We start from the raw sequence: 11,579 nt of genomic DNA, 5'->3' as shown, positions 1-11,579 counted from the left end.
TTGATACTTACGCCTTCACCCGAAAAAAAAACACTCTTGTACATAACGCCGCCAGTGTATACTCTCATTTAATGTATGAGATTTACGGCTGCCTGTTCAAAACAATCAAGGTACCCTTCCTCTAGGTTCGGTATCGTATTTATATCTTGGGAAACGAGTGGGGAAGCACTCGAGACTTACAGCGAAAGACTTTGTTACCACGGAAGCGCATCAAATCATTCATTTTTTATCAATAGAACCTTTTAACTATATGCAAACAAACAAATACTCAAAATGGTATCCTTCGTAAATTGATGCAGAAACCAGGACTGTGTTGCTCGCCTCCCTCCTTTCACATCTCTGTGTTCTTTCACTCCCCATGCTTCAGTAGATATGAGTTCGATATCGCTTTGAAGCTGAATAGTCCGTCATCTCGCTTGAACACAATGCCCTCCCTCTTTCGCCCGTTGACTCCTTTACCTTCTGCACGTGCTACCAGATCTACTACTGTAGATCCGATTTGATTCAAGGCTCTGTATCCATGGACAGGCACATGCTCAACACCTAGCAATGGAGCCCACTTCTCATGTACCTCCCTTGGTGGCAGATATCGCTGCTCATCAATGTCGTAAACTGCGAAGAGGAAAAGCGAATGCCTCCCTTTTGCAAACCCCTCAAAGTTACTCTGTACGCTCGACCCGCATAGTTCGCCCTGGATAGCTACATTGCGACCAATTTTCGCTAATGTTTGGTGGAGTCCCAACGCTCGCACAGTGGCGTAGAAGAGAGGTTGACTTCGCGGATGGTTCTCTATCTGAACTCGGTTTCTTGAACATACTCCTACGCGAACGTCTTGTATCTCATCTGGAAGTGTTTGGGATAGAGGGCTGGATCTGTCGAGATAGAATACCGTCATGGATGAGCCGTCCATCTTGGTTGATTCTTGAAAGATCTCTGAGCCATGAGTAGAGAAGACATCTGGGAGATTTTGTACACGCTCCTGCTCTGTTCGTGGGATGAAGGATGGGAAGTCTGGCAGCGGCGTGCTGAGTGCTGAATCTTGAGGGAATGGTGTGGCTGGGCCCTCATATTTGCACACGTTGAGAATATCCTCGAACCCTTTGTCTTGCAGTTCGTCTGACCCAATAGCATCTAGACGAGATACAATCTCAGGAAAGTAACTCAGTGGCATGAGAAGACCTTGCGACAAGACGCCCCGGATCTTTACAGTCCGAACGCGGACGTCCGGTGTATGAGTGGGGCCATTGGGAGAGACGATCTTCGGGGCTAAGAAGGCAAATCGCGGATCCGAGGCCGGGAGGAGAGAGTCAATCTCGAAGTAGACACCGCGGTCGCCTGGCTTGAAGACATTGGTGGAGACAACGCATGTCCAACCGTCAACGGTGGCTGCTTCGATGCGGTCGGCGCCGGGGATGGGTGCGATGGCTGAGACATGGCGAACTGTGGCCAGTTTTCGAGTCATGATGGAGAATCTGTTCCAAGAATAATAGTGGTGGCCTAATTATGTGATTCAATATGAGAATTCGTGGTAGAAAGCAGGCTATAAGTAGCCATCAAAATATCAATGCACTTTAGCCAGTCGGTGAAATGACCCAAGAACAAGGATCATATAAGTTAGAATGCGTACGGTCTGAGTCGAATCCTCAAAACATAAGACCGTGCTTCCAATATGACTCAGACCAATGCTTTTATATGAAAGAACAACATATTTTGCATGAAGGAGCAGGGCTGTTATCTGCAGAATAAGGTTCTGAGGTATGATGAAGAATTGGGCCACAACGATTGCTATGTAGCGACCCTGCTCTTCAAATCAGTGAGGCTATAAAGGTGTGTTGTAAATGCATAATAAGCTTCACGACACAGCCATCAATAGCCATGTAGGGAACCATCACTGGCGATCTCGGAAATGTAGCGGTAGTTTCAGCAACCGTTTGGTTGATAGACAAGATTGAGGTAATACGGCCGCAATGCGGTATGCATGTACCCGTAGATCGGAGCTGATCCTTTAGAAGTAAACAAGATTGTCAAACAACTTTATCTCACGTGTGATATAATATCTGAAATGGCTAAAGTATAAAGAATATTGGTATTTATGTTCTATCTTACCAATGGCTCATTAATAGAACTATGGGTTATGCATGTTGAAACTAAAACAGCATCGCGATGCATTGAAGCCTCATGATATCAACAAGGACCATAGACTGAAAGCTTGGTCCGTTCTTATATTTCCATTGCCTCATGTTGATAAAGCGAGGCATGCGTCGACGGCTAACCCGACCCTACGAAATGTTATTAGCACAAGACAAAACGATAGGCTCTGATGCTACTCACCGGCCCTCTTTCTCATATACCACATCACTAATCACCTCCTTGTCCAGATCAGGGAACATGCCTGCCAGTGTTTCAACAACGTTTGCATGCTCTGCACGCGAAAGCCTCTGGGCTTCAGCTGCTTCGGCGCTGGCTTGCCGTGCAGCAGCCTCTTCTGCAGATAGCACCTGCTTGGTAGGTAGCTGTTGGGGTCCCAGAGGCCCCTCGAGACTTTGACGTTCTTGCGGCGCTGGAGTCCGAGGTGCACTGCTAGGACCAGCCCCCAGAGACGGACCAGGCTCGTCGGAGAACATTCTTCCTATGCTGGAGAGTGGCCTTTGTATGGTCTTGAGAAGACCAGTAATAGCAGCCTTCTCCTCGCCTGAATACTCGTCGTTTGATGTTGAATGGCGCGGCCCCTCAAGAGAGGGGCGAGCCGATGTCTCCCCAGAGAGACGCCCGGACTTCTCGTTGAAGACTGGCTGCTGCATGACTCTTGGTGATTGAGCATGCTTTTCAGCAATTGCCGAGACAGCCTCTTCAACATGCCTCTCGAATTCCTCGTCTGTGATGGTCAATGTGGTTCGATCCATATTTTCAATGAACTGCACAGCACCCATCTGTGACGACGTTAGTTTGTTGCCGCTTTCCCGACCCAACATTACTTACCAATGAGGATAAGTAATAGCCGGCTTCACCCCCAAGCTTTTCCTGGTTTCTGAAGCGAAGAATATACTGCACATTAGACACAAGATGCTCTGGATTCGATTGCAGAACAACATAAATAAGAAGGGGCATGAAGGAGTCAGCCGAGGAATCAGACTTGTTATGTTTCAATAAACCTATCATTGTCAATACGATCACTTGGCTGTTGTTGCTGAGGCCATCTTACCGAAGATCACCTTGCAGCAGTTCAAGACACATATGATCTTGTCCCGCGGCGCCCTATATGACTTAATTTTGAGAAGCTCTGTAGCTAGTTAGTACATTTCGGATTTGTAGTTTGAGTTTTAGCCTGACCTTGCTGGGCTAGTTTCAAGAATCGACGCCCACTCTCACCAACCGGGGGAATATCTAGGTGTTCTTCCCTCACCCAACCATAAATGTTCATCTTCTGCCTGACAATATCGTCCCTTTCGACGTCCTCCTGGTGCTGACCTCGTCGTCCAGGGCCGAGAGGAACATCCCCGCCCTTGCGCTTTGGTTTGGCTCCAGGGATTGGTTTGGGAGCTTGAATTGCGGGCGAAAATGTCTGAGTGTACAGCCTGTTCATGACTAACTTCTCCATTCCCTCACGAGCATTGTCAAACTCGGCATCGGATGCATCCCTCCAGACCTCGCACATTGCCATTTTATTAGCAATGAAAGCTAGGAAATCTCCAATGATCTTAACCTGCTCATGAACCATCCACTGGCGCTTGCCAAACTCTGAAAGGAAAGACTTGAGGTATCTTGCCACAGGATCTGCCTTCTTGTTTCGCAGCTGCTCTAGGAACCTATGGAAGTCGAACGGCTGGGTGGGTTCTGGCTCCGGCTCAGGGGGAGGAGGCCGATAGGATTGTGCTGGCGAGCTAGGCGAAGCAACGCTCATGGTTCGTTCCATCTTTGGTCGTGGAGGCGTGCCATGCACACCATCTTTGGGAGGAACAGGTGGCCCGAAATCTTCGACAGCAGATTCGTTTGACGTTTCGGCAGGAGGGGAACTTGTCGAGATGTGTAAGCCTTTGAACTGGTTTGAGAACGTTGGCGCAAGAGGTTCTAGGCTCGACTTTCGGGGAGGATGCTGAGAGGGATGTCCCAGCATAGGGGACGCAATCTCCAATCTAGGGCTCATGACTTCTTCCTCGCCAGGGCCTCCGCCGTACTCGCTGAACTGTTGCATAATGCTCTGGATCTCTGACCGGGAGCCACCTTCTTGCTCATCTTCGCTTATATATCGTTTATCATCATATCCGGCGTCTGATTTGGAGGGAGAGGTATCTCTAGAAATGTGGGAGCGTGCAGCATTTGAAGGTGTTCGCGAGGGTGGTTGCGAAGTTGTTGGGGTTGCAGGCGTGGGGTCAACATACGTGGACGGTTCGGCGGTGAGGTATTGAGTCGTGGCATCGTTTGACGGGGGCAATGTAATAGGCTTGATCCTGGATGCAGCCGAGATGCGGGTGTTTGAGGCACTGCTCGGAGTTGACTGGTCATCAGCTGCTTGTTTTCCCTTGGCCGTTTCTGAAGGTCCTTCCTGAGCGGCGGCGTCAGCGTTGTCGTCCTGCGACTGGTTGGTCGGCTGGTCGCCGAAAGCGATCAAGTTTCCCTCTTGAGTATCGGGTTCTGATTTCGAGCCATGGTCGTCATTGTCCGAAGTATCAGACTTCCCTATCGTAGGGTGTTGAGCAGACGTCACATCAACATCAGGTTTGCTAGACAGCGTCTCGTCTAAGACAGGCTGGCCGGACGAAGGTGTAGATTGCTCCGGCGGAGACATACAAAGCTTTCGAGGAGTTGGCGGTGGAGTAGAAAAGTTTCGAGGATCGAAGTTAGGGCGAAGGAAGGTGTGCTCGTGTGCAACAGAATAGAGTATCCATTCACTGTCCTACAAAGTTGAAGGCGCAAGCTGTAGGTATCGTGGCTAGGTTCTTGGTGAGATGGGAAAACGGTGGTTCGTCGCAGCTTAGGTCGGATGTCTAAAGAAGTTAAGGTAATGTCGGTAATATCAAGCGAAATCGCAGGTGGTTACCAAACAATCCAAAGCTTAGTATTATAGTTTGGTGAAGTTGTCGAGTCAGAGTTCTAAAATACCGTCTCTTTTTGGAGCTCAAATGGATGCCTCTCCTAGGCTACCAGGACAGCAACAGCACTGGACCTTAGAGAGGCGGCGCATGGCAGGACCCCTCCTACTCCATCTTGCCTCTCCTGCAGCTGCCTCAGCTTTTTGGGTCAGGCGGCACTTGCTGGATCCTTCTAAGGTAGGAAGCGGGGCAAACAGGTCCTCCCACGTTGGTTAATTTGCAGCTACTAATTTACAAGGGTGCTTTATTTCTGACGTCGCCACTGTTGCAGTGGGTGCGTTCCCTAAGAAGCTGCTTCAGACTTCCCACCACCACCAGATCGCATGATAATGTACGAAACCTACTTCCTACCGGATCAAGACACGGATGAAACTTCATTCACAAATGTTCCTTCTCAAGCATAACGAAACCTTGGCTTAAAGCAATGTAGCAGACCTTTTCGGATAGCAATTTTCTTTTGATCATTATAATACACATGCTTGCATTTCATCTCAATACATCCCTTGTTGTGCTAACGGAGCTGAACTGGTCTGAGCCACCACTAACACCCTCGCCGAAAGACTCATCGCCATGGCCCATGATGTCTCCTGAGAACCTGTATATAAATTCATGATGTCTCAATAATGAATAAAAACTATTATCCCAACAAGGAATTATCAACAAAAGCTTTCAGCTCATCATGGCAAACCTTTCTATCCCTTATCGTCAAATTCGAGCCCATTATAACGACACAACAATAACAGTTTACCAAGCCTACAAGGAATCTATCGCCAATGCTGCAGTGGAAAACCAAAAGCTTAATGCCTCTCCAGACTTCAAACCAGGCCGTATGACTTGGATAAAGCCCAGCTGGGCCTGGATGATGTACCGCTCAGGCTACTCCTTCAAAGACCCTGGGCAATCACGCATTCTCGCCCTCCGCATGAAGCACCAAGATTTCATCCATCTTCTTGAAAGAGGTGTATTGTCAAGTCACGTTCAAAAGCCCGATCCTGGCGAAAAACGCGAAAAATCAAATGATGTGAGAATTCAGTGGGATCCTGAAAGGACGTCAAAGCTGGATGTGTTGCCGCACAGAAGTATTCAGATCGGTATCCCGGGAGCTCTGAGTGAACAGTGGGCGAATGAGTGGATTGCAGGTATCGAGGATGTCACAGATAAAGCACGTGAATTGAAGAGAGTCATTGATGAACGGCCTGATATCACTGATGAAGAGCTCCTTGTGCTGGGGTTGGTATTCGAGGAGAGGCCTTACGATGTACCAGAATCGGTGTATGCAAAGCTTGAGATGACCTCAGTTGCCGCACCATAGTGTTTATTTAATCATGCTTCTGGTCATTGAAACCAGGAGTTGGTTTTTCTCTTGCTCTCAATCTCCAAAGTCAGACTATAGAACAGGCTCGAATATCTACTTTCGATCCCTATTGTGGCTCTTATCACATCTGATACTCTCCACTCCATCCTCCTCTGTGGCTTATCCAACACCCTCGTAAAATCTTGTCTCGCAATCCAGCTCTGTTCTTCGAACGCGTACCACGGCAAGAAGTAAAGAGGTGTTGTTTGGAAAGGATTCGGTAACAAATGCTCCAGTCCCATCACCAAGCATTGCTTGGAGTCGGCGCTACCCAAGTCGAACTCCAACACTCCAAGGACGATGGGTTCTTGTAATGAACCAAGCGAAGGCCCAGGTGCGAGGTCAAAATTGATCTCGTAGGACTCTGCAGTCTGGGAAGAGCCTATACGGGTATCGACGAAGTATTGCCATGTTGGCGACCGAGAGCGTACTCTTATCACCATTTTGCTCTCGTCCTTTAGACCCTTGATTTCCGGGCGAAATATTACTCCTTTCAGGTACCTCAGATCAGGGGTATTATGCGGTACAAAGATCTGCCGTGGAATCGCCTCTTTCAATATGAGGGTTTGGCCACCTCGCATCATATTCAGAAGCTCGTCGGGAAGAATTATGCTGTTCATCATGGATAGCGCAAGTATATCTGGCCGAATACGCACAAAGTGAGAGTCTTTATCCCATGCCGCCCGTTGAAGCAAAATGGCTGGGTTGATGGAGGTTTGGCCTTGACGAAATTCACAGTTCAAGAAGGCCAGGAAGATACTCCCCGACTTGTCAATGGGGAAGGGTGTTAGGGATAGCTCAAGCTCCAGTCCACGATTGGTCATTGATGTAGATACCCCCGAGCGAAGGGATAGATATTTGGACTTCTTAGGTATCAGTCCATTCAGATCCTTTGCCACATGGTCAATGTCGAAAGCCGAAGGACTATTCGCAAGCAGACTCCAATACGTCTTTCCTTCGACTCGATATCGAGGCTGTCGCCACGCATAGATGGACTCATCATCGGTCGACTTGATGATCTCTTCCTGCAACCTTTTGAATGCTTTGATTTGACCTTCTCCATACAGTAGAGGCATATTGATGTCGAATATACCAAGTAAGCAGTAAGCGATGTCCTCAGGCCGTGTCGTTTCTCTTCCTGAAGCCCAGTACATTTTCTCGGCGACGGAGTATTGCCACAACTGTCTTTGCTTGCTCTCCATCATATGATGCGTCGAATTCAACAGTTCCTCACTGATTCCAGTAACAAGTTTGATGTCGTCTTTGAGCTCCGATCTGGTTCCCAGCGGTTTCCAGTCCTGTCCATAGAAAATGACCTTTCCGGGTGCGATCAGCTCCTGAAGAGTCCAACCTCTCGTGAACCAGCGACTTCCCCTGAATGCTCTCTTTTTCTCTTCCTCAGACCCTGATGGCGGAACGTCTTGGATGAAAGCGACGCAAATCGTTGACTCAGCATACCAGCGAAACATGGAGTTAATAGCTTCAGAGAGTTCAGCGCTGCTGCTCTTATCAATGCAGCATGTGTCTATCCACAAGTAGTCCAGTTTGAGTGATCGTGCCAGCTTACAGCTCTCGCGCAACTTGCTGTATCGGTCGAGCTCCAGCGCTTCGGCAGGATCAACTGAAGTCATGTCTTGAAACGTGATTTCGTCATCGCCCCAAACATGCGACAAGATGGCATATCGACGAGACCCTCCGTGGTAGAACTCAAGTTGGAGTGTTTGTGTGTTTATGAGCCTCATTAGGAGTGAGAGTGTGAGATTGAGAAGACACTGTCTGGATTTTATCGAGGTCGGGTGAGGGGCTTAACTTAGGGCTTAACTAGGAGAGTGGCCGTCAATTAGAAGATACAACTAGATGGTATCGAAATGATATTGCTATTATGTATACCATCAAAGCATTTTTCAAAGAGTAAATGTGTTGGTAAGCTAAGGAAGATGAGCTTAAGTTCATTCCAAACTGAGGATGTTAGACATAGTGTCAATAAATGATATAGGGGCACTGTGCAATTCAAGCACACAGACTTCAAATGCCAATTAGAGGCAAGACAATTTAGACATAATAGTTTTTGATCTCTTCATTAATATAAATAGCAATCTCGTAACTCGGTCATTGTAGCTTTTAATTATAACACTTTAACCGTTGACAATGGTACCGCCGTTGCAGTGAATGGTCTGTCCACTAACACACGAACTGTCGCTCGACGCCAGGAAGACTATGCAGGTAGCGATCTCCGAAGGCTGGGCAGGTCGTCCCATAGGAGCTGTGAAGTTCTTTTGCGCCTCGTCGTCCATGGTGGCGGGAATGAGAGGAGTCCAGACTGTGTTTCGTTAGTGTCATGACTTCAAGATTGATCAGATATGCTGTGGGACGTACCAGGTCCAGGAGCAACAGCGTTGACGCGGATGCCCTTGCTCACATATTGGTTGCTGAGACCTCTTGTAAAGGACACAATCGCTCCTTTGGTGGAGGTGTAGTCGAGAAGGTCGGGACGGCCGATATAGGCGTTGATAGAGGCGTTGTTGATGATGGTGGCACCCTCCTTCATATGCGGTAGGGCGTACTTGGAAACGTAGAAGAAGGAGTGAATGTTGATGTTGAAAGTGTGAACCCATTGTTCCTCAGGAAGATCCTTGATGTCCTTGACAACCATTTGATCTGGATCCAAGTTAGTTCCAATGCATATTGATAGTCATGTTAAAATTAACTTACAAGCAGCATTATTAAAGAGAATGTCGATTCCGTTCATCTTCTCAACGGCAAAGTCGACCAGCTTTCTGCAGTTCTCCTGCTTGGAGAGATCGAGAGAAATCAGGTGAACCTTGGCACCCTCGGCCTCAACCTGCTTCTTGGTATCCTGGGCGTCCTTCTCCTCCTCTGGCAGGTAGGCAATAACGATATCCGAAACACCCTCTCGACCAAAAAGCAGAGCTGAAGCAGCACCGATACCACTGTCACCTCCAGTGATCAAAGCCCTCTTGCCCTTGAGCTTGCCAGAGCCTTGGTAGGTTCGTGAGTTACCGCCAGCTTCAGGAAGCTCGTCTCGGGTGGCTTGGGGGTTAGGCATATCCCTCTCCGTACCAGGGAAGTCCTGGTGAGAGACAGGAATGTCCTTCTCTAGTTTTCAGTTAGTTTTTGTACCGTTGGTTTTGAGTGAGATATCATGAGTAGGAAGTTTTTACCGTTTTTGAAGTTTTGAGTCGTCATTTTGAGTGATGTAATAGTAGAACTAACAGCAAACCAAACTTTGAAGATGAAAAAAGGACTTCTTCAGAAAATCTACGAAGGCAGCATCCTCTGTTTAATACCTGCCCGCGCACGAAGACGCGGAGCTTTCAATCCGAATCCTGATGTAGATCGATCGATGACGACACTACAGTCAGGGTATTGTAGATACTTCTTCGTCACATTAACGGGGCCAGCCAAGCAAAAGACGAATGTGCTGAAATCTTCTTCATTTTATCTAATTATATCTTCGCATCATGATACGAGAGCTTATAGCTTACCCCTCCAAACCAATCATCATGACCGGAACCATGAGCCATGACGGTTGATGCTCGCCCAGGCTTTAGTAAATTTCACTTTATCCACGCGAATATGACGATACTGACCATCAAAAAGAGGGGCATTCATATATATATAATGATAAGATATGTATATTCCGAGCTTGTTTTCTATTAGGCGATTGTGACGTATAAAGTTGCAAATAGAACCGTCAAGACGGCCACCGATAGCTTTTATTCCGTTCGGCACCATCCGGAGCGGCCCCACCTCGCCGGTCCATATCATGATGTCCGGCTAATATTACCAACATTGAGGATGGATCCGAGTTGTGATACTTTACGAAAGGGCCGTAACCGATTCTGTACTTGGGTAAAGCTCAACTGCAACCTGACTACCTATGTTAGAAGTATTGTGCCCTAGACAATAACTACCCCAATGACTTCAAAACAGCCAAACCTAAACACATCCACTGTCAGTTCGGCCGTGCTCAAGTGGAATAACAAGATTATGTATGTCGCGTAGTACAGCCGAAGAATCAATTTTCATAACGCAAATTGCATGAGCCGTCTAAACAATCATATTCCATACATCGCGTATCTTCAGCCAAGTACACGCGTCTCGGTTGTCGCCATGCTGTGCCCGCTTGCTCGCCCTATACATAGGCACCAGCCATGCTCGTCTTTCAAATGCAGTGCCATCCCAAGTTCAAATCGATAATTATATCCAGAACGCCTAGTTCCTTGTCATGTCGTGCTCTACTCGCAGTTCGGATAAAAGTTAAGTAAGTGTTGTTACAGAGCGATCGCGCCTCGGCGGCTTTCTCGGGCGTGGAGGAGTCCTTGGAGACCGCAAAAGACGAAGAAAGCCTATATATACGAGTCAGATGCGAGTCCTCATTTAGATATAGGGATGCAATCACGTACAGCGTAGACAAGGACGGCCGTGAAGATGGTGTTTGAAACAGGCTTACCATCCTCAGGATCATTGACACCGCCGGTAAACTCTTCGTGACCAGCTCGGTACAGACCAGCGAGAACGCTAAGGATGACCATGGCGAAGACGGAGAGAACAGTGCTGGAAGCTTTATGTTAGCCTTGCCATGATGGAACGAAGTGAGGTGGACGGGATGACGAACCATCCCCACGCGTTGAAGGCGCTGACAACGGGCTTCATGATGGGCAATTGGAGGAAAAGCTCGGTAACTGGTATGCGATCGGTATTTCGTTACAAGGATTGAAGCGATGAATCGTTGGTTGTGATTTTGATGGCGATGGCTTTCGAGCTGGTGATGCGTTAATGTGTCGCCGTTGAGCTCCTTTCCTGTCTCTGGTGCAGCAAGGCTGGGATGGCGCCACACTATGCACAGCCACTTTACCATGTGCCACAATACCAATCTTCCACACCGAGCCGTGCACCGTCCCTTGTAGACTAAGCGGGAATATCTGGATCTCTATCTGGTCTAAAATGCAACATGGATTTAATCCATGTATTATAAGTTACAGGTTTCCATTCCCATTGCTTTTTGTAATCCAACTGTAATACATACAAGAGTTTCCAGGTGGAAACTCCACTCACTGATCCTTGGGTGCGTATTAGACAGATGGCTTGCTGGGCTTGGTATGCGAAACTAT

The 11,579-nt window shown here is 47.8% G+C and overlaps 6 protein-coding genes across 6 annotated transcripts; 1 reads left to right on the top strand and 5 right to left on the bottom strand.

Annotated features, from left to right (window-relative positions):
* Positions 1 to 349: 349 nt before the first annotated feature.
* Positions 350 to 1,462, bottom strand: FSST1_003394 (uncharacterized protein; the record flags this gene model as incomplete). The annotated part of the gene is made up of 1 exon (XM_083229472.1): positions 350 to 1,462. One exon carries the CDS (start codon positions 1,460 to 1,462, stop codon positions 350 to 352), a length of 1,113 nt encoding a protein of 370 aa, XP_083086824.1.
* A 774-nt stretch (positions 1,463 to 2,236) lies between these two features.
* Positions 2,237 to 4,786, bottom strand: FSST1_003393 (uncharacterized protein; the record flags this gene model as incomplete). Its single annotated transcript, XM_083229471.1, has 5 exons — positions 2,237 to 2,279; positions 2,332 to 2,930; positions 2,980 to 3,152; positions 3,203 to 3,280; positions 3,331 to 4,786. 5 exons carry the CDS (start codon positions 4,784 to 4,786, stop codon positions 2,237 to 2,239), a joined length of 2,349 nt encoding a protein of 782 aa, XP_083086823.1.
* Positions 4,787 to 5,769: 983 nt separating this feature from the next.
* On the top strand, positions 5,770 to 6,402 carry FSST1_003392 (DUF4291 domain-containing protein; the record flags this gene model as incomplete). Its single annotated transcript, XM_083229470.1, has 1 exon — positions 5,770 to 6,402. The coding sequence occupies one exon, from the start codon at positions 5,770 to 5,772 to the stop codon at positions 6,400 to 6,402; it is 633 nt and encodes a 210-aa protein (XP_083086822.1).
* A 23-nt stretch (positions 6,403 to 6,425) lies between these two features.
* Positions 6,426 to 8,186, bottom strand: FSST1_003391 (heterokaryon incompatibility protein-domain-containing protein; the record flags this gene model as incomplete). Its single annotated transcript, XM_083229469.1, has 1 exon — positions 6,426 to 8,186. The coding sequence occupies one exon, from the start codon at positions 8,184 to 8,186 to the stop codon at positions 6,426 to 6,428; it is 1,761 nt and encodes a 586-aa protein (XP_083086821.1).
* A 393-nt stretch (positions 8,187 to 8,579) lies between these two features.
* FSST1_003390 (uncharacterized protein) lies at positions 8,580 to 9,651 on the bottom strand (the record flags this gene model as incomplete). The annotated part of the gene is made up of 4 exons (XM_083229468.1): positions 8,580 to 8,764; positions 8,821 to 9,102; positions 9,157 to 9,561; positions 9,627 to 9,651. The coding sequence occupies 4 exons, from the start codon at positions 9,649 to 9,651 to the stop codon at positions 8,580 to 8,582; spliced, it is 897 nt and encodes a 298-aa protein (XP_083086820.1).
* Positions 9,652 to 10,739: 1,088 nt separating this feature from the next.
* FSST1_003389 (uncharacterized protein) lies at positions 10,740 to 11,121 on the bottom strand (the record flags this gene model as incomplete). Its single annotated transcript, XM_083229467.1, has 3 exons — positions 10,740 to 10,814; positions 10,872 to 11,022; positions 11,084 to 11,121. 3 exons carry the CDS (start codon positions 11,119 to 11,121, stop codon positions 10,740 to 10,742), a joined length of 264 nt encoding a protein of 87 aa, XP_083086819.1.
* Positions 11,122 to 11,579: the final 458 nt, after the last annotated feature.

The sequence above is a fragment of the Fusarium sambucinum genome, chromosome I (assembly GCF_050947815.1).
Source record: "Fusarium sambucinum isolate potato_lamoka chromosome I, whole genome shotgun sequence".
Lineage (NCBI taxonomy): Eukaryota > Fungi > Ascomycota > Sordariomycetes > Hypocreales > Nectriaceae > Fusarium > Fusarium sambucinum.
The sequence above is the reverse complement of the archived record's forward strand: the minus strand, read 5'-3'. Positions and strand labels throughout refer to the sequence as shown.